At 46.2% G+C, this 21,508-nt stretch overlaps 1 protein-coding gene and 1 long non-coding RNA gene across 6 annotated transcripts in view; one reads left to right on the forward strand and one right to left on the reverse strand.

Moving 5' to 3' along the window:
* RFX2 (regulatory factor X2) overlaps positions 1–21,508 on the forward strand; it is a 120,159-nt gene that overhangs the window by 40,483 nt on the left and 58,168 nt on the right. For 2 of the 5 annotated variants that reach the window (XM_023186737.2, XM_031934861.1), the window contains exons 1-2: positions 4,170–4,286; positions 5,760–5,960. The exons of 2 other annotated variants lie outside the window; for them this stretch is intronic. In XM_023186737.2, the coding sequence (XP_023042505.2) occupies positions 5,888–5,960 (73 nt within the window). In that variant the 5' untranslated portion in view covers positions 4,170–4,286; positions 5,760–5,887. Of the gene's footprint in view, positions 1–4,166; positions 4,287–5,759; positions 5,961–21,508 lie in introns of those variants that run through there. One more of the 5 variants, XM_023186740.2, reaches the window with a different exon arrangement.
* LOC111522626 lies at positions 4,157–7,631 on the reverse strand. Its single transcript, XR_002725291.2, has 2 exons — positions 7,120–7,631; positions 4,157–5,384 (listed from the first exon to the last, which is right to left on the reverse strand). It is a non-coding gene; the product is annotated as an uncharacterized LOC111522626 (long non-coding RNA).

Below are 21,508 nucleotides of genomic sequence, written 5' to 3' on the forward strand. Positions count from 1 at the left end.
CCCATCCCATTCTATTCACATCCCATTCCACCCCATCCACATCCCATTCCATCCCATCCATGCAAGCACACCCACTTACAAGTCTCCCTTCTTGCTCCTATCCCAGTTCCTTCCTGGTAGGTCCTTCCTGCTATTATTTCTTTCATTTTCAGAAACCCTCTCTCAATCTTCCCTTTCCGGCTGCCACCCCATTCCTCTTCCTGTCTTTCTAGCAAAAGTTCCTCAAAAGAACCATCTGGTCCTCCTGTCTCCAGTTCTGCTCCACTTGGGGCTATCCTGAACCTGCTCCAACCTCTGTGGCTTTTGCACACACTTTTCCCCTGGAACTCCTCTTCACAATCACTGGTGACCTCCACTTTGCTGAGTCCAGTGATCACCACTCAACCCCAGAGTCACTTGGTTCCAGGACACCACTTGCTCATACTTCTTTGGCCTGCTCTTTTCAGGCGCCTGCTTCTTTGGGATCTCTAAATGGCAGAGAGCTCTGGAACTCAGCCCTAAGCCTCTTTTCTCTACTTTCCCTTGGTAAGCCCAGATAGTCTTATGGTTTTAACTAGGTCGTTTATACACTGATGATTCCAGCCTACATCGTGTATATATTGGTGGCTCTAGCTCATGTCCTCTATACACTGATGGCTCCAGCTATGTCATCTATACACTGATGGCTCCATCCCATGTTCTCTATGCTTTCAGCCCACGTCCTCTATACACTGGTGGCTCTAGGTCATGTCCCCTATACACTGATGGCTCCAGCCATGTTATGTATACACTGATGGCTCCAGCTCATATATTCTATACACTGATGGCCCCAGCCTGCAATCTCTATACACTGATGGCTCCAGCTCGTATATTCTATATACTGATGGCCCCAGCCTGCATTCTGTATACACTGATGGCTCCAACTCACCCCTCAGCCTGAGACTTACATAATCTGCCTGCTTTCTCAGCATCTCAACCTGGGTGTCTAGGAGCCCCCCACACTTTACACCTTAAGAACTCAACTCCCAAGTGCTCTCCAGGCCTGCTTCTTGGGCAATTTTACTGACCTCATCCTTTTAGTTGCCAAAAACCTTGGAGGTACCCTTGACCCGTCAGCAAATCTGGCTGACTCTATCTCCTATGTTTATCTAGAGTCTGTGACTTTGCCCCTCCACGGCTCACAGCTAGGCCCCCCTCCCTTGCCCAGATTATCACATTAGCCACTAGATTGCTCTCTCTGCTCCCGCCCTTTTCCTTCTTCCCCTGTTCTCAACCCAGCAGCCAGAGGGGCCTGGTTAAAATGCAAGTCAAACCAGGCCATTCTTGGGCTCAAACCTTGTGATGGCTTCCATTCACCCCAAGCAAAAGCCAGAGCCCCTGCGATGGCCTGTGTGGGCCTTTCTCCTTCTTGCCTTCTGGTTCACTCAGCCTGGTTCCAAGGCAGGCACTGTCCCTTCTTGGGGCCTTTGTACTGGCTTTTCCCTCCATTAGGAACGCTCTTCCCCAGGATATCTGAATAGCTCCGTCCCACACTTTCCTCATCTCTTTAATGAGCCCGCCCAGGGAAGCATTTGACAACCCTTTAAAAATTGCAACCTCTTCCTATCCCAGCACTCCTGTCTGCTTCATTTTCCCCCTTGGTACTTGTCACCAGATGATATAGGGTGTCATCTGATGTACGACATATTTTTATCACTTACCTTGTTTACTGTCCATATGCCCCTATCCTCCCACATGGTCTAGAATAGAAACTCCATGAGGGCAGGGAATTGTGTTTTGATGACTGGTCAATGCCATGCCCATGCTATGGGTCCAATAAATATTTTATTGAAATCAACGAATGACACAGTTAGGATCTCTGTTACTCATCCTTCTGGACATGGGGTTTGGAATCCTCACAGCTGCACCTCAACACCTCTCTTGGGATGCAGCATCCAGGCAGAACCCGGCCATGTACCCTAAGCAAAGCCTCCCTGGCACCAGCTGCTGGTGGTTTGACCTCCAGAACTAGCATTCAAGGATGTCACCTCATCACCACTTAGCCATGGGTTAACTGCCCAAGAGTCTGGCTTCCAATTCCTCATCTCCCTGGAACAGAGATTCAAATTCTAACAGTATAGAATCTGTCTTCCTTTCTTCTCAGGGAGACATGTCTATTCCATCCTGTTTATTCTAGGAATGACTCCTGGATGATAATCTTAAAAAAAAACAGTTTCTGTGCACTGACTGTGTCTGTCTCAAAGGGCAAACCTCCACTGAGAGCTCCTTAAAGGGTATGCTTGGTCATGCACAAATCTATCAGCGTTGTGGGCTTTTATCATCCAAAATGTTGACCCATCGAGGCTGCAGCTACACGCCGCTCATTCTATCAAAATGTTTTAAGATCTTTGGCTGGGCCCACCAAAAACAAGAGCACTGCTTAGAGCTCTGTGTTCCCCCTGAAAGGTGGTGGTGCCACCTCACCCTCTCCTGGTCCTAAAGCCTCAGGGAAGCCATGCTCAGCATGAACTGCTCCAGGCATAACAAAAACTGTACTGGCTTCAGTTTAGCCCTTTTTCCCCCCTCCAGGGGTCAAGATTGCCCAACCATGTGCCTCTTTCCGGAGACGTGTGTCCCTTGTGTGTCCTGCCATCTGGGGGCATCTGATGTGGTATGGCTTCCTCTTAGAAAAGTCTTCCTCTCCCTGGGTAGGGAGGGAAGAGCCGGCGCAGTGACGTCAGAGATACCGTAAGTCCCTCCCGGCAAAGCCCCACAAGGCATTTCTGACGCTGAGTCAGTGGTTCCCTTTGCACTTGTTCCATACGTACATGATATTTCCAAAAGTCTTTTAAATTCAGTATCAGCTCCTCTGTTTTCACACTTTTTTCCAAATAGTTTAATCCGTGATTCATTTTACTTCGCCCAGAAAACACTTATGCAGCTATGAACTCTCCCACATTGTTTGTTTGATGATAAATAGATTCTTTCCTCTTGGAGAAAAGGGCACTTTCTCCTCCCAGTACTAGGAAGGATTGAAATCCCTCCTGTGATGCCCTCTTACCTCAGAGGGAGTTGTTCCTCCTTGGGTTTTGTTATTTCAGAACAAATATGGTAAACTGTTTTCCCGTCAGTTACTATAGAGAAGAGATTATTTGCCTTTCTCTTAGTGCTTCTGAAAATAATAGATTACATATTTGGGAGGGTTTTTTTTAGATCTGGTTAATGTGAGATAGAGGGGGTTGCTCCGGGATGACATTGTTTGGTTTGGGAAGTATTCTCCCGGTTGCCCAGCAACAGGCTCTTGGAAACGGGAGTGGACTGCGTTGCCCCTGGCAACCGTTGTTACTTAGCAAACAATGAGGGCCGGGCAAACAGTGCCAAGACTGCGGACTCCAGGTTTTAATTGAACATCTGCATATATTTTTCTCTGATTAAATTTGAGTTTGATTTGCCACAACAGGTAGACATGGGTCCACTCGGGATCTACTTGAAAGAACCAATATTGTAATGTTGACTCCCATGCTGCATAAACGCAGAGGCCCCATTGAAACAAACTTCTGGCCATTCGAATATGTCCTAGACTGCTCTCAACTGGAGACTTATTTTAGTCTGAAGTGGAATTTCTTTTTTGATCTAATTCTTGGTGTTCAGAAAATCATTACTTGTCCAACCTACTATCGTATATCACTGATAAATCCGCAATTTCTGGAGCGCTTTTCAGCACGATGCCTTCATTTCTGCTGCCTAAGAATTTCAGAAGAGCAAAGAGTTGAGCCCTGGCTGGCTCACATGTAGAGACATTCACAGATAGGGTTGGCTGGGGATGGAAACTGGACCCAGCACCTTCTGGTTTCGTGTGCTCAGTGTTCCTGCTGAGAAGTTGGGTCCTCCCGTGGCCCTCAGTGGGGTGTGTGTTATGTTTATTAAGGGAGGTCTCATGTTCCCACTAACAAAGTGCCCTGTTGATGGGCCCTTTGCAGCCACAGGTTGGATTTTGATCAAAACAGCCTCACTCCCCCACCTCCTCACTGGCAAGCCAGAGATAGCGGTTGTTTACAAGGGTTTGTTGCTTAGGTAAACACCACCCCTGAACTTCATTCAGAGCACGTGACACATTTCTTTCCCTCCTCCCAGCACTGCCCCCAGCCCCCGCCCCCACGGCCAGGGCTATAAATTAAGAACTGTTAGCCAGGACAGGTTTTTGGTAAAGACTTTATTCTTCCTTATTCATCTCGAGTGCAATCTGACTAATGCAGCAACAGCCGCAAAAGTGTCGCCTGGAACAGACACTCCAGCCCGTCACTAAAACAGCTGCTGTGGTTCCTGTGGTGAGACTCGCTTTCGTTGTATGGATTTTTTTTAAGGGCGATTCACTTTGTTGCTGAATGCCCCCAAGAAAATGTTCATTGCACGTTTGTTACCAGCATTTCAGCTAATGTCTTAGGACTATTTAAAGTATCTAAACAAATTTCCCAACTTTCTTTTGCAGCAGAAACTTATAATGGAATGTCATTTGTGTTATATAACAAATAAAAGTAAGCTTGTGTTTTTTTCTCTTAAAAAGGCAAGCTGATTAGCCATCGGCCTTATTAGATGCAATAATTAGGATCCAATGGCTGTGATTGTTGTTGGAATCAAAATGAATAAGGTCTGACTTACACAAAGACTCCCTGAAAAATTAAAATACAGGATTTGTCCTGCAACCTGTTGTAGCATAGTTGTAGAAGACCACTATATGCTTCAAAAGATAAATCTTCCCAAAGAAATGCTGTTGTGCCTTCTACAATATTATTTTCTGCCCAGTCCCCAGTTTAAGTAAGTCATTTTTTAGGAATTAGAGCCTCATTAAAAATTTTTTTTAATTGATCATTTTCTTATTTCCCCTGGAAGTATTTTCCCATATATCAGGCTTTGCAATTTAGGCAAACCACTTAACATCCTTAGGTAAGTTTCTTCATCTGTTTGATGAAAGAGCCGGGTTAGGTGGTTTTTAAAGGGGCCTCTCTGTGCTGTGGTTTTAGGTGGAAATTCTTGTATTTGAACTAGGCTGTTTCTCCACTTCTTAAATTCCAGAATCAAGTCACGACCAGAGGGGAGGTAGCGGGTAGATTGGAAAGGTCCCGTATGTGATGTTGGTGGGATCTGGAAAACCAGCCTCCTCCTGGCCCGAATCAGTCATGGAGACGTGGAAAGAACATGCACTGCCTGTTGCCCTGTGCTCACTGGCCGTCTCTCGAGATGGCTGTCAGGGACAGGAAGGGCCACACAGGCAGGACAAAACCCTGTCCCCAGGTGGGCACAGGTGCCCAGTGGGCCTGCTGCTGTGTCAGGTCACCAGGCTGGGAATGCAGGCGATGCTACTGCTGAGGAACTGTCACTTGTCATTTCCGGGTCCACTCCTCTACCCTCTGGCAGCGTGGGTTGCTCTGAAAGATTTTGAAGGTGGGACAGGAGAGGGTGAGTGAGGTGAGGCCTCCGCGTGCCAGATTTTCACTGGCACATTCCCCGTCTTCATCTTGACCATCAGCAGCTGCACTGCAGCCCTGCTCATGGTCAGAAAAGGAGAGAAACGTGAGAGGGAAAGAAAGGCTGGTAAGAGAAGGAGCGGAACACAAAAGCATGATGCCTTAGGAAGCCGCTCCCAAGAACCCTGGGACAGGCCCCTGTGCTCAGCTGAAGATGGGAGCTGGAGGCCGACATGGTGAAGGTAGCTAGAACAGGTGGGCAGCCCAGAGCAGGCAGGCCGCTCATTCTCTTGTTCATTGCAAAATACGCCTTGAGCATCTTGAGCATCTTTGCAGGCAATGTGCTACGTAGGGGCTGGAGTTGGGGTGACGGAGCTGCGAGGGGGCTGCTGAGATGACACAGACCCAGACTTTGTTTTCTCAAGAAGGGCTGACTAGCCAAGAAGCCAGATGTGAACAGCTGCATGACAGGAAGGAATCTGAGGGGCCAGCACGGAGAGTGGTTTGGTGAATCTGGAAACGCTGCGTGGAGTAAAGGTGCGGCCTTAGACGTGTGGCTCTCCACGGGGGTGGTCCTGCCCCCAGGGGACACTGGGCGATGTCTGGAGACATTTGTGGCTGTCACAACAGGCGTCGGGGGTGGTTTCCTGGCATGGAGTGGGTGGAGACCAGGGATGCTGCTCAGCACCCTGCGGTGCCCAGGACAGCCCCAGCCCAGAGCATGCTCCTGCCCCTCGTGCCCACATTGCTGAGGTCAGGAAAGCCTGTGTGAGATGACAAGCTGACTGGAGAGATGGTTTCCCCACTGCTCTTCACTTGCCTGGAGTCCCCTTTGGAGCTGCTGGCCGCTGTCTCTCTGTCTCCCTCCCTCTTTAATGCAGCAGTCACTTTGATCTTAGCTGTCATGGGTAGGTGGACTTTGAGGGACAGAGTGCTGCCCAGCCTGCCTGGCCCCGCTGGAGGGGTCTTGTTCATCCCCACCCTGGCAGGTGCATCGGCCCCATTCTCACCCTCCCTGCGTTGTGTGCAGGGGACACCAGTGCCAGCCTCCGGTGGCACTCCATGCATTGCCACCACCTTGTCACTGCGAGTCTGGACCACTGTGTGCCACGCTGCCTCCTTCAATTCTGCATACCTTAGACATGCAGGCAGAAGCTGCTGCTCAGTGCAGGGGCCGGTGCTCAGGCCTAGGGGTCTGGCAGGCGTGGGCTCTAATTCCATTTGAATCAGAGGGTCCTTCGGGGTTGTGTGGCCATCTCATTTAAACACTTCATCCGGAATCAGAGGAAGCCGGCTTTCCCCACAAAGCAGGCGCCAGGGGAGAGAGTTTCAAACAAAGTAGCTGGATGCATGAGGGAGAAGGTGGCCTGGGAGCAAGAGGGAGAGCGGCAGGACAGGAGCGGCACGAGACGCAACAGCTCATGGGAGGGGATATGGGTGACCCCAGCAGGGGCCACGCACCAGAATGGCACAGACAGGTGACCTTGGTCTCTGGAAGAGGAGGGAAAGGACGAGCAGATATTGAATATGCGCGACTGGCCAGGGAGTGACCCCCAGATCTTTACATTCTGAAAAACCCACTGCTTTAAACACACAGGGAACTGCGTCTGGGGATAGACAGAGGGAATGGTCATTGTAAGTCACACTTATTTACAAGTTCCTCCCAGTTACTGAGAATGAAGAAAGAGCCACTTACTTCTCAACTGGAACCGCAGAGGACTGGAGAAATGTCCAAGTCGGGCTCGAACTCATCCAGTCACTCCCCACAGGGACCGCATCAGTTCACGACCGCTCCAATAGCATCAGCTAAATTCTAGAAACTTCTAAAGCAAAAGCTAAGCTCGTGTCGTTATTTGGAGTTCTCTTTGGCATGGAGTTGGGGAAGCGATTTATATACGGAAAAGAAGCGGAAGCTCCACGTGGGTCGGAAAGCGGTGGCTCCGGAGGCTCCAGAGTCATAAAAACATGTGCTTCCTCCTCCTAAAAGAGTGACTTAGCCAAACCCAAGCCGAAGCCCCAGTGCAGCCTGCCTCTTCCTGCCTGGTGACCTTCAGCTCATGGCTCGCCCTCTCTGAGCCTCAGCATGTGTGTTGTGTCGAGAGCAGAGGCGATGTGGCCACAGCTTCCTCAGAGTCCGTCGGCCCCCGCGTGTGCCAGCTTTGCCCGCAGTCTGGGGCTCGGTCTGGCCACCGGCTGCTGCCACTGCTGTTGTCCTTGGGGCTGTGTCCCTCTTTCGCTTGGCTACTTTGGTTTTCTGGTTGTTTTTGGTTGTTTTGTTTTGTTGTTTGTTTATTCTCTGTAGAGACAGAGTCTTCCTCTGTCTTCTGTCTCCCAGGCTGGAGTGCAGTAGTGCAGTCAGCTTACTGCAGCCTCAAATTCCTGATCTCAAGCAATCCTCTGGCCTCACCCTCCCAAAGTACTAAAGTTACAGACATAAGCCACCTTCCCCGGCCCCCAGTTGTTTGTTTGTTTGTTTGTTTGTAGAGACGGGGCCTCGCTATGTTGCCCAGGCTGGTCTCGAACTCCTGGGTTCAATGGATCCTCCCGCCCCTGCCTAGGTCATATTTCATTGATCAGGCACCTGCTGGGATCCACACTCAGGGTGGGCACATCAACTACATCATTCCCTTCCCCCTCCCAGCCCCTTCCTCAGATTAAGAAACCAAGGCCACGGCCACAGTCAGTGAGTAAGCGAGTGACAGGCCTGGGATTTGACCCTGAAGCCTGGCCTCCTCCCTCTGCTCTGGGTGGCCGTACCTCCTTCCCAGCCACTCGACACTCCCCTTGGCATTTGTTCTTATTTATATAAATCATGGAGGTTGCAAAGTCTTTTTCCCCCGGCTGGAGCCGACTCCCCAGTAAGATCCAAGGCGGGGCCGGGAGTAGGAAGGGAAGCAAGTGTTCCCTTTCTTTGGATGCGCTCTGGGGGGCAGGGCTCTCTGCCGGCCGGCCTGCGGATGGTCTTCAGGTGGCAGGGTCTTGACCAGCCAGACTTGTGAGTGTGAAGGGCGGGCTCCAGCCCTCTAAAGAAGGGATCCTGCAGACAGCAGACCCTTTCGACCTCGAAATGTCTGGAACCCCCACCTTGGTAGTTAATCCCTTGGTTTAGCACATGCACTCTATGCGGTGAAAACTCATGGGAGGGTTTTTTCAGCCAGGGAATGAGAAGACATTGTTATCTTTTGAATCACCCCAATGTGAAAGAAAATTGGCTCGGAGAGGGCGGCGGCTGGAAGCAGGGAGACCAATTAGGAGGCGGATGCGGTGGTTCCAGGTAGGAGATGGGGGGCAGGGGCTCACTAAAATAGTAGCAGCAGGAGCGGAAGGAAGGGGGAGGCAAAGATGGTATCAGGTGGAGACAGCAGGCTGAGTCACCAGCGACACGTGCCCCGGGGCCCAGGGAGATGCCCAGTGCCTTAAACAGCCCCCCGGCTTAGGAAACGCAAGAGGAGAAATTTGTAGGGGGGGAGTTTCCCTTGGACTTGTTGAGGCACCTGAGGGGCCCCCAGGCAGAGAGGTCTGGGAGGCAGCTGGAGAAGGGAGCCGGAGCCAGGTGATGTGGGTGGTGCTGGGAGTCCTGGTGCCATGAGGTCGTCCACATTGAGTGTGACGCGGAGGGGCACAAGGGTGGAGGCCGAGGGTGGTAGACAAGGAGGGACCAGTGCAGGGGACTGAGAAGGTACCATTAGGGGGAAAAATGAAACCAGATGACAACAGTGCCCAGAAAGGAGGGAGGATGGAGCTTTGAGGAGTGACACGAAATGCTGCAGAGAGGCCAAGTTCAGAGGAGGCCTGAAAACTGCCCGGTGAGGACCTCAAGAACAGTGGGCAGACATGAGAACTGCAGAGAGAAGACGATGGAGACCCCCTCCCAAGAGTATGGACTTACACAGAAAAAAGAATCCGTATCTCAAGAGAAGATAAAGGATGAAGAGCAGGTTTCAGTGGCAGTGGATGTTCTCCTCAAATGGGTGTGATGTGAGCTTGTCTATAAGCTGAAAGAATGGAGCCTGTGCAGAAGCCAGATTACAGGCTTGATCGGTGGGTCCTTGGAGGGAGATGGAAGGCTCTAGAACCTTCAGGAAGGGGATCAGCAGCCTTTTTCTGTAAAGGACCGGAGAGTACATATTTTAGGCTTCTGCTGGGGTCTGTCTCAGCTCCTCACCTCTGCTGTTGGAGCACAAAAGTCATCCTAACTACTGGGAAAATGGGAGTTGAAGATGCAAGGAACTGGATGTAGACAGTCTGGATGTGAGACAGTGAGGGGAGGTCAGCACAGGGAAGGGGTTGCGGGGTAGAAGAAGGTAGAGGAGACAGCATGGCAGGGGCATGGCTGAGAGCCAGAAGGTGCAGAGGCGTTGTCAGAAAAGGATTGCAATTTCAGAATGGAATCTTGCAAGGAGTACAGTATAGAGAAAAAATGTACTTTGAGGCTTTCTCCCATAGGCATGTGTGGATGTGTGAACATAGGTCCCCCCCCTCCACTTTTTACTACAAGAATTGTTGTTGTTTTTATCTAGTGGGAGGAATCAACATTCAGTTTAATAGAAAAATGTCTGGAGTAAGAAAATGACATGTGTCTTCTGAGTGGTTTTGGCCATTTTTCTCATGTTATCCTGCATCAGGTGGCGTTATGTGTGTGCATGTATGTGTGTCTGTGTGTGTATTTTTATGTATACATGTATGTACATGTATTTTTGTGTGTATGTGTGTATATGTGTATGTCCATGTATATTTGTATATATGCATACGTGGGGAGTGTATACATACAGGCGTGTGTGTGTGACACTCTCACGTCCTCTCCGGGGGGACAGCATCGGCTGGTGCTCGGCCTCTAGCTTGGAATCCAGTTACCTTTCACTCCAATGTGTTGGACTTCAGGGCACCCCATAACCTAAGGAGAATTTCCATTTCCTAGAAACCCAAGTTTTGTGGTGTTGAAGTTATTGCTAAAAGCAGTGGAATCAGGTTGCCTGCCAAAAGAGTATTTGCTGGGTGAAAATGTCAGTGAAGCCTTGGTGGTTTTTTTAATTCAAACTTCACCCTGAATTTGGTATAGTATTGATGACAGTTAAAAGCAGACCACATCAGAGACGAGGTACACCATACCTTAGTTTGGACAATTTTTATATTAATAATCAAATCAAGGCCAGGCATAATGGCTCACACCTGTAATCCCAGCACTTTGGGAGGCCGAGGTGGGAGGAATGCTTCAGTCCAGGAGTTCAAGGTTATTCTGGGCAACATAGCGAGACCCCTTTCTCTACCAAAAAGTAAAAGTTAGCCAGGTGTGCTGGTGCTCACCTATAGTTCCAGCTACTCGGTTGGCTAAGGTGGGAGGGTCACTTGAGCCAGTCGAGGCTATAGGGAACTGTGATCGCATCACCGCACTCTAGCCTGGGTTACAGAGAAGACTGTGCCTGAAAAAAAAAAAGTCTGGTTTCTAAAAGGGAAGGAATGGGCGCTTCCTCTGTTATGACGGGGGTCCCTGGCTTAGGGGAGGCCCTGTCAGTGCAGCCTGCTCCAAGCCTCTGAAGATTAGAACCTGTGACTTAGGGACCAACTGGGTGTCCACACTTCCCCATCCATCCCCATTCCACTCTGCAAACAGCCCTTTCTCAGGCCAGTTGTCAAGGGCTTGGTTCTGATCCTTTTCTAGAGAAAGGAGGGAGAGTTTGGCTCCTGAGAAGAAAACAGGAACAGAAGCCCAATTCTTACGAAAAGAAAAAGGAATTTGAATTCTGAAGATACTTGATTTCAGAGAAGCTCGGAGCCAGCTCCAGTCCTTGAAAGCTCATTGCTACAAGAGGAAAAAACAAAACAAAACCAAAAGAGAAGAATGGCTTAGGCGTAGAGGGAACGATGGTTGCCCTCGGTGTGCTTTGAAGTCTGCTGCTCTGGAACATGTGGGTAGCCTTCAGAGGGTCCTGTTCTTTTATTTCAGACTCCTTGCCTGGCTGAATTGTCATGATTTTGTGTCCTGCCTACTCTCCTTTTTCATCTCCCGTTCTCAGCCTGTCTACAGGCCCGTTTTACTCGGGGGCTGTTTGTCCAGATGCCTTCTCAGATATCACACATCCATTTTGAACAGAGGTCCTTCTGCCCCCCCAGGGGACACTGGGGAATGTCTGGGGACATCTGTGGTTGTCACAACTGGGGGTGCTCTTGGCATGGAGTGGGTGGAGACCAGGGATGCTGCTCAGCGGCCTGCAGTGCTCGGGACAGCCACATCCCCAACGTTCGCAGTGCCAAGTGGGGACACACACTGTCATCTTTGGTGATAATCAGGGCAGAGTAATGACTCTTGGCGCTGAGAACTAACCGGGTCCACAGGGAGTGATCCTGGTGCAAGAAAGGACGTGGTGCCACCATCAAGGAGGTTCAAGAATCCACTTTTCAGGAAGGGGATGGCTGTGTCTTCCCTGTGCGTGGGGCCAGGCCACACAAGCCTGAATGGTGGGGACAGAATCTGAAAACACACATCACTTGCTCCGTAGACCTGGCCCTCCAGGAGAAGGAAATGGATGAGATTTTTCTGGGCAGCGTAATGACACTGCAAGTGTTAAGACAAGCACCAGAACAGAATCTGGGCTTTGAAACAACCGGTACTCCTCAGAGCGCTCTGGGCTTGTTCCTTCTTGTTCGGAGGGAGGAAATTAATTGCTTTCTTCGGGCAGATGAACTCTGGTACCATCTGGACGCCAGCGAGTACCAGGAGAGGAGGAGCTGATGGCTGGCGGAGGCCTTGTGCCTCCCAAACGCCAAGGCTCATTAGCCAATCAGAATGAAGGTAACTAAAACCACTCAGCTAACTCTGCCCCAATTATCACCGAAGATGACAAAACATTGTCTAAATACTGATCTGAACTGTGTGAGGCAGGTGACAGCTCCATTTGGCATATGGAGGAACAGGAATAGAAGAGAGATTGCTTAAGGTCGCAGTGAGTCAGCGGCTCAGCCAGGAACGGGCCCAGAAATTGCTCTCAGCGTTTTCTACATTTCCTTTCCTGACATTGCTGGTTACTAGGTGATGGGAGTATTTTTCTGTAAACAGAAGCCTCTTCCCTTTGTGCCCAGGCAGATTCATTCATCACGGCTGTAGTCCAGGGCTGCTTCTAGCTGTGTCTCTCCTGTGCCCCTCACATGAAGTCAGGAAGCCACTGGCGCATTTGACTCAGCAGAGGCTCCAAAAGGTCAAGTGCGCATCTGGTCCACTTGAATGTTCGTTCAAGGTCAGATGCGCGTTTTGTGGATTCCAAAGGCTGGTGCCGGCCAAGGAGGGGAAATTGCGCCGCTGGTTCTGTGCTTTTCCCCTTTATTTCATGCCCGCCCTGATCTTGGACCAGATGGTAAATGAAACGTGCTTAGCTTATAAACAGCACTCCGGGCATGTTTCTGAGCCACGAGGGAGCTTTAGGCCAGCCAAGCCCATCGGCCAGGCAGGGCCAGGCTGGGTGACAGGTCATGTCTCGGCCCCTCCCCTTTATATTGGCTGTTCCAAGGCTCCTGTAACCCGGTCTAAGAGGACACAGGGGAAGGCAGTCAAAGAAAGACTGCCCAGGTGCTCGCCACAGGAAGAAAAACAGAAGAGAGGACAAAGGAACACGAGGAAGCAAGGACGGTGGGGCCGTCACCGAATGAGTCCAAGTTCCCACGGCAGATTCAGGTTCAGAGAAGAAGCATGGCCTCCACTCACTCTCATCTACTGTCCTGTGCTGAATTGAGGGCTTCCCAAACTGGGTGCTGCAAAGGCACTCCACAGTGTGCTTCCCTGTGCCCTGTGGACTTTACATTGAATAGTACCCACACCCTCGGGGCCATGCCCTCTCCCCCTCTCCGCTGCCCCCTCCTCTGCCAGGTGGAGGAGTTACTCAGGATCCAGCATCACCCCTTCTGGGAGGACCATGTGAGTTACCGCTGTCACCTGGAAGCACGGCCAGGACCGTGAGCCGCTCCTTCTGCTGGGCCGACAGCTCATCGCTGGTGTCTTGTGTGTGTGTTTGTTTAACTCTTTATCACGGACATTTCAAACATCCACAAAGTAAATACACAATGCAATAAAACTGAATGAAGCCACCACCCTCTACAGGGTGTCAGTGTCCTGCCATTCTTATAGCACCTGGATACCCCTACCCACTCTCCATCCTCCTCTCCACCCTTATATTTTTACAGGCTTTGTTGTCGTTGTTAAAATTCACATGCAGTAAGTGCACAAACCTTAGCTGGCTAATTTTAACAAATCGCAACTCCATGTAATCCCACACTGTATTATCATACAGAATGTGTCCATCTCACTGGAGTGTCCCCTCCTGTCCCTTTCCAGTCACTCTCACCTGCCACCGCCCCCTGCCCGCTGTTATGATTTTTTTTTTAACTTTAGTTTTAATCCACTCTATCATCTACTCTTTTGGACTCAGCTTCTTTCACTCAGTGTAATGATTTTGAGATTCACCCATGTATTGTGAATTTCAGTAATTAATTCCTTTCTATTCATGAAGAGTATTCCAGTAGTATTCCTCTATTAGCGTTTTACCTATGCCCTTCTTTTCCATTTTTAGTGGTTGTTTTAGGGTTTTCAGTATGAATCTTTAAATCATCATAGTCTACAATTTCTCATCCACTCTCCTGATGAGGAAGATTTGGGTTATTTTTACTTCTTGGTGACTGAATCAAACTGCTATGAATAAGGCCGAGGCAGGCGGATCATCTGAGCCCAGAAGTTTGAGACCAGCCTGGGCAACATGGTGAAACCCTGTCTCTACCCAAAATACAAAAATTAGCTGGGTATGGTGCTGCACGCCTGTAGTCCCAGCTACTTAGGAGACTGAGGTGGGGGAATTGCTTGAGCCTGGGAGGTTGAGGATGCAGTGATCTGTGATTGTGCCACTGTACTTTATCCTGAGTGAGACCCTGTCTCAAAAACAAAAACAAAAACCAACAAACAAAAAGCTGCTATGAACATGCTTATACAAGTTATTATTATTTTTTGAAGATATATGTTTTCATGTCTCTTGGATAAAAATAACTACAAGAGGAATTCTGGGCTAAAGGGCAAGTTTAACTTTCTAGAAAACTGCCAAACTTCTTTCCAATGTGGTCGTATCATTCGTATCTACACATGGGGATGTGTGAGAGTTTTAGTTGCTCCATGTATCCACAACATTGGATGTTGTCAGATTTGTCAGCTTTAGCCATTCTAATGAGTATTTAGCAATATCTTGATATAGTTTGAATTTGCATTTCCCTGGTGACTAACGAGGCTGAACACTATTCATGTACTTTTGGGCATCTGAATATCTTGCTTCGTGAAGTGCCGTTTTTTTTTTAAGTTATTTGTCTTCTTATACTGAATTGTAGGAGTTTATATAGATAGATAGATTAGGATAAAAGCCCTTTATGAGATACATGTCTTGCAAATATTTCTCCCAGACTGTGGCTTACCTATTCATATTCTTAGTAAAATATTTTAATGAGCAGAGGTTTTAAATTTTGGTGAAATCTAATTTCTCAAGTTTTTCTTTTATGCTTATTTACTTTGTGCGTTCTAAGAAACCTTTGTCTAACCTCCTATATTCTCTCTGAGAAGTCTTATAGTTTTAGCTTTTATGTGTAACTTTATGTTCTAACTTGAAATCATTTTTATGTATGGTGTGAGGTAGGGGTCAAGATCCATTTATTTTCCCTAATATGGATATCCTGTTGATCCATCACCATTTGTTTAAAAGATTTTTCTTTCTCTGTTGAATTGCCTTGACACCTTTGTCAAAATCCAATTGAGCAAGAAAAGAGCTGAGGCTCCATTAGAAAAAAAAAAATCAATTGATCATCTAAGTGTGGGTTATATTATTTATATATTGCTGAATTTGATTTATTAATATTTTAAATTATTTTTGCATATATGTGCATAAGAGGTATTAGTCTAAACACTTTTCTTGTAATATATTTGTCAAGTTTTGGTGTCAGGGTTTACTGACCTCATTAGTCATGGAGTATTCTTTTTTTTATTTTCTGATGGCATTTGTGTAATAATTCCTTTTTCAGTATTTAATAGCATTCACCAATGAAACTATATGTGCCTGAAGTTTTCTTTGTAGGAAGTTTCCAATAACATATTCAATTTTTTTGTTATATGTATTACATTCACATTTTTTATTTCATCTGTGTCAGTTTTGTTATGTTGTGTGTTTTAAAAAAGTGTTCATTTTATATGTTATTGAATTTACGGGCTAAAGTTGTTTGTAATAGTTCCCTATTATCATTTTGATTTCTGTAGAATCTCTAGTGATATATTTCTTTTTTTTTTTTTTTTTTTTTTGAGACGGAGTCTCGCTCTGTCACCCAGGCTGGAGTACAGTGGCCGGATCTCAGCTCACTGCAAGCTCTGCCTCCCGGGTTTTTGCCATTCTCCTGCCTCAGCCTCCCGAGTAGCTGGGACTACAGGTGCCCACCACCTCGTCCGGCTAGTTTTTTTTGTATTTTTTAGTAGAGACGGGGTTTCACTGTGTTGGCCAGGATGGTCTCGATCTCCTGACCTTGTGATCCGCCCGTCTCGGCCTCCCAAAGTGCTGGGATTACAGGCTTGAGCCACCGCGCCTGGCCGATATATTTCATTTCACTCCTGATACTGGCAATTTGGGTTTTCTTTCCTTTCTTATCAGTCTTTCCTGGAGGAAGTTTTTAATTAACTTTTGTAAATACTTGCTTTTTTTTTTTTTTTTTTTTTTGATTTTAGATGGTGTCTTGCTCTGTCACCCAGGCTGGAGTGCAATAGTGCAATCTCAGCTCACTGCAACCTCTGCCTCCTGGGTTCAAGCAATTCTCCCACCTCAGCCTCCTGAGTAGCTGGAATTACAGGTGCCCGCCACCACTCATGGCTCATTTTTGTATTTTTAGTATAGACGGGGTTTCAACATGGTGGCCAGGCTGGTCTTGAACTCCTGACCTCAGGTGATCCACCCACCTCAGCCTCCCAAAGTGCTGGGATTACAGGCATGAGCCACCATGCCTGGCCAAGACTTGCTTTTTTTTTTTTTTGAGACGGAGTCTCGCTCTGTCGCCCAGGCTGGAGTGCAGTGACTAGATCTCAACTCACTACAAGCTCCACCTCCCGGGTTTACGCCATTCTCCTGCCTCAGCCTCCCGAGTAGCTGGGACTATAGGCGCCTGCCACCTCACCTGGCTAGTTTTTTTTTTTTTGTATTTTTTTAGTAGAGACGGGGTTTCACCGTGTTAGCCAGGATGGTCTTGATCTCCTGACCTCATGATCCGCCTGTGTCGGCCTCCCAAAGCGCTGGGATTACAGGCTTGAGCCACCGCGCCTGGCCAACACTTGCTTTTTTAAAGAGCAGTTTTAGGTTCACAGCAAAATTGACAGGAAAATAAAGAGATTTCCCATATACCCCATACCTCCACACATGCACAGCCTCCCTCTTTATCACCATCGCCCACCAGAGTTGTACATATGTTACAACTGATGAAATCTGCATTAACACAGCATTCTCACCCAAAGTCCATAGTTTACTGGAGAGTTCACTCTTGATGTTGTACATTCTATGGTTTGGACAAATATATAATGACATGTGTCCACCATTATAGTGCCATACAGAATAGTTCCACTGTCCTAAAAGTCCTCTGTGCTCTGCCTACTCATCCCTCTCTCTGATCCCTGGCAACCACTGATCTTTTCATTGTCTCCATAGTTTTGCCTTTTCCAAAATGTTGTTTAATTAGAATCATACAGTATTTAGCATTTTCAGACTCACTTCTTTCACTTCATAGTATGTGTTTAAGTTTCTTCCATGTCTTTTCATGGCTTGATAACGCCTTTCTTTTTTTGAAAAAATTTCAGTTTTGAAGAAATATTGCTTTTGTTCACTTTCTCCATTGTTTGTGGAGTTTCTAATTTCATTAAGTTTGTTCTTTATTGTTTTTTCTTCTTCTTCTTCTTCTTTTTTTTTTTTTTTTTTTTTTGAGATGGAGTCTCACTCTGTCACCCAGGTTGGAGTGCAGTGGCACGATCTCGGCTTACCTTAAGCTCTGCCTCCTGGGTTCACGCTGTTAAGTTTTCTAAATATTTGGCATTTTTCTAGCCTTCTTACTGATCTCTAATTTACTCCATTGTGGTCAAAGTGCATACATGCTCTGTTTAATTATGGTATTTTGAAATGTATCGAGGCTTATTTTATGGCCCAGAACATGACCCATCATAGTGAATATTCCATGTGCATTTGAAAATAATGTGCAGGTTTTGAATGTCGTGTTCTCTAAATGTCAATTACATCAATGTGGTTGATAATATAATTCAGATATTCTGTATCCTTAGTAATATTTTTGCTTAGTTCTTCTAATTTTGATTCAGTAATCAAAATTACTGAATGAAGGATGTTTAAAATCTCCAACTATGATTTTTTTCCCCTTTAGTTTTGTTAATTTTTACTTTATGTATTTTGGAGCTGTATTACTAGGTACATACACATCTGTAATCAATATGTCATCCTGATAAATTGATCATCTTATCATGATGAAATTTTATCTGCAGTAATATTCTTTGTCTTGTTAATGTCTCTAGTATTGCTAGTAATATTTCTCATCTCAGAGTCTGTTTTGTCTGATTATTATAGCCACTCCAGCTTTCTTAAGATCAGAGTTTGCACAGTGGATCTCTTTTCATTCTATTACTTTCAACCTATGTGTGCCTTTATTTTTAAGGAGGGTTTCTTTTAGGGAGCATATAATGGGAACTTGATTGTTACCCAGGCTGATCATTTCTGCCTTTTCATTCAAGAATTTAGTTTATTTACATTTAATATAATATTAATGTATCTGGATTTAGCAAAGCAGTTCTGCCATTTGCTTTCTATTTGTGTCATCTGTTTTTTGTTTCTCTGTTCTTTATTTCTTGGCTTTATTTGGATAATCAAATATGTTAAGCAGGATTTCATTTCATTTCTCTATTAGCTTTTTAGCTATATCTTTTTGTATTTTCTTTTTGTTAGTGGTTGCTTCAGAGGTTACAATGTGCATTGATAATTTATCACAATTTACAGAGTTTACTATAGGTAAAATACAAGAACCTTGAATGTATAACTTAATTTGTCCCCATCCTCTGTGTTATAATTGTCATAGAGAACATCTACATATGATATAAACCCCACAATGGAGTGTTACAAAGTTTTTGTTAAATAGTTTTATGTATTTAAAATAAATTAAGAGAAGAAAAGGAAAAATACAGTTTTTTTATAATTACCTGCATATTTATCATTTTAAGTGATATTTACTCCTTGTAATAGATCTAAATTTACCGTCTGATATTGATTCCTTTCATCCTGAAGAACTCCTTTAGCATTTCTCATAGTGTAGACAGAAAACTTCATCAGGTTTTGTTTATGCAAAAAATGTCTTTATTCCACCTTCAGTTTTTAAGAATAGTTTTGCTGGAGATAGAATTATGGGCTGATAGGGTTTCCCACCTCCCCCACCCAGCCCAGCATATTAAAAATGTCATTCCATTGTCTTCTGGTTGCCATTGTTATTGATGAGAAGTCAGTCATCATCCATGCCCTTGTTCTCTGAATATAATATGTAGTTTTTCTCTGACTGCTTCCAAGATTTTCTCTTTACTTCTTTTAACAGTTTAATCATGACATACCTATCTTGGCTTTCTCTGTATTCTTTTTAGGGTTTGTTGAGATTTTTGGACCTCTAAGTTGATATCCATCACCCAATGTAGAGATGTTTGGCCATTTTTCAACATTTTTTTCTCTTACATTCTTTTTGTCTTCTGGGACTCTGGTTACATATATATTAGACAGTTTGTTCTATCCATGTTTCTTCATATATTTTCTCCTCATTCTTCAGATTGGGTAAATGCTTTTTTTCTATCTTTAAGTTCACTAACTCTTTCCATTATCTCTAACCAGCTGTTGAGTGCATCTAGTTAAGTTTTTACTTCAGTTATTGCTCCAGAATTTTTATTTGGTTCACTTTTTTTTTTTTTTTTTAGACGGAGTCTCACTCTCACCCAGGCTGGAGTGCAGTGGCACGATCTCGGCTCACTGCAAGCTCCGCCTCCTGGGTTCATGCCATTCTCCTGCCTCAGCCTCCCGAGTAGCCTGGGACCACAGGCGCCCGCCACCACACCCGGCTAATTTTTTGTATTTTTGGTAGAGATGGGGTTTCACCGTGTTAGCCAGGATGGTCCTGATCTCCTGACCTCGTGATCCACCCACCTCGGCCTCCCAAAGTGCTGGGATTACAGGCGTGAGCCACTGCGCCTGGCCTGGTTCACCTTTTATACTTTCTGTTTCTTGGTTGAGATTCCCATATGTTCATTCATTATGTATATAACTTCCTTTAAGTTCTTGAAGTTATTTTTAGTAGCTGCTTTTGTCCTTGTATGCTATCTATATCATCTGGATTATCTTGGGTTTGGTTATAATTAACTGCTTTTCTTTTTTCCTTTTATTTGTTTCTCTTTCTCTTGAGTGTAGGTACACTTTCCTGTTTCTTTTCCTAGCTCATGATTTTTACTGGGTCCTGGACATCATTAATGATGTGTTGTACAATCTGTAGATTCAGCTGAGTTCCCCTGAAGGCAAGTGACTTGGCTAGATTCAAACTCTCCCTCCTGCAACAGGCAGCAGCTGAAATCTTCACTTAATTTTTTTATCTTTACACTCCTGGTTTTTCCCCAAGATCCCTGGTATCTCCCCCACACCTTTGTGGTGTAGTTGCTTAGCCAAAGATTCAGGTGTATTTTGTAGGAAGATTTGGGGGCTCACCCTTTCTGTGGCTCTCTCTTCCAGAATCTCCACACCCCAGCATTCAGAACTCTGTCCTTTGACCCTTCAGGATAATGAGACTGATGCTTTCTGGCACCCAAGCATTTGTGGATTGGGGCGTGCCTGCAGGCAAAAAGCCACAGACTCAATGGTCTGACCGATAAGACAGCACATGGTAAATAGTGTGTTAAATTAGGGGAACAGGCTGGGCGCAGTGGCTCATGCCTGTAATCCCAGCACTTTGGGAGGCTGAAGCAGGCAGATCACCTGAGGTCAAGAGTTTGAGACCAGGCTGACCAACGTGGTAAAGCCCTGTCTCTACAAAAATACAAAAATTAGCCAGGCATGATGGTGGGTGCCTGTAATCTCATCTATTCAGGGGGCTGAGGTGGGAGAATCACTTGAACCTGGGAGGCAGAGGTTGCAGTGAGCCAAGATCATGCCATTTGCACTCCAGGCTGGGCGATAGAGCAAGACTTCATCTCAAAATAATAATAATAATAATAAATAACAAAAATAGGGGAATACGTTCATGTATAAATGCTTGTGATGTGGAATAACTTGCATTCTGGAAGGTGCATTCTGGCCATGGTGGACAGACCACGGTCTCACCGTTAACACTCTCACGGCCTCTTCTTACTTAAATAAGGTGTGGAGTTTGGAGCAAAATTATTTCCACCTGCGGAACAAGGAACTGGTCTTAGTCAAGTCAGCATTCTCACTTTATCACTGGTGGACTCTTTTCACAAAGAGGTCTAGTCAGATTATCTCCTTCTAGTATCACTGACACTACCCACTTGGCTTCAGATGGGAACAGCATGGTGGATGGTGGGCCAATGACCGATTTAAACATTTAAAAGAAACTGTGAATACAAGCAGCTTGCAACAGAAAAATTCCAAAGGTTAGGTCTGTCAAAGACAGAAAGAATGAGTTGAGGACTCAGGAAATACACTCTGGGAAATTTACAATCTTTTGAAAGAATGGAAGGTAGGCGGTGCAGGCTGTGTAAGGTTTTGTTAACGCCCCAGCCAATCACCATGTGGCTCTGGGGCCATCTAGTGGTGAGAAGTGAGTCGGGCTCACGCAGAACAGAAAAATCCCGAGGCACTGGCCACGGGTCTCTAGGGTCGCACCAAAGGTATTTGGGAGGGGAATTGGGGGTGGAGTGGTGGCGGTCGGAGAATAGTCCCCAACAATACAGATGGGATTGATCCAGCACCCTCGAATTCAAACACACACACATCTTTCTGCTTTCCTTAGGTAAATTAGTTTAATCTATTATATTATATTATATTATATTATAT

The sequence above is a fragment of the Piliocolobus tephrosceles genome, chromosome 21 (genome assembly GCF_002776525.5).
Source record: "Piliocolobus tephrosceles isolate RC106 chromosome 21, ASM277652v3, whole genome shotgun sequence".
Lineage (NCBI taxonomy): Eukaryota > Metazoa > Chordata > Mammalia > Primates > Cercopithecidae > Piliocolobus > Piliocolobus tephrosceles.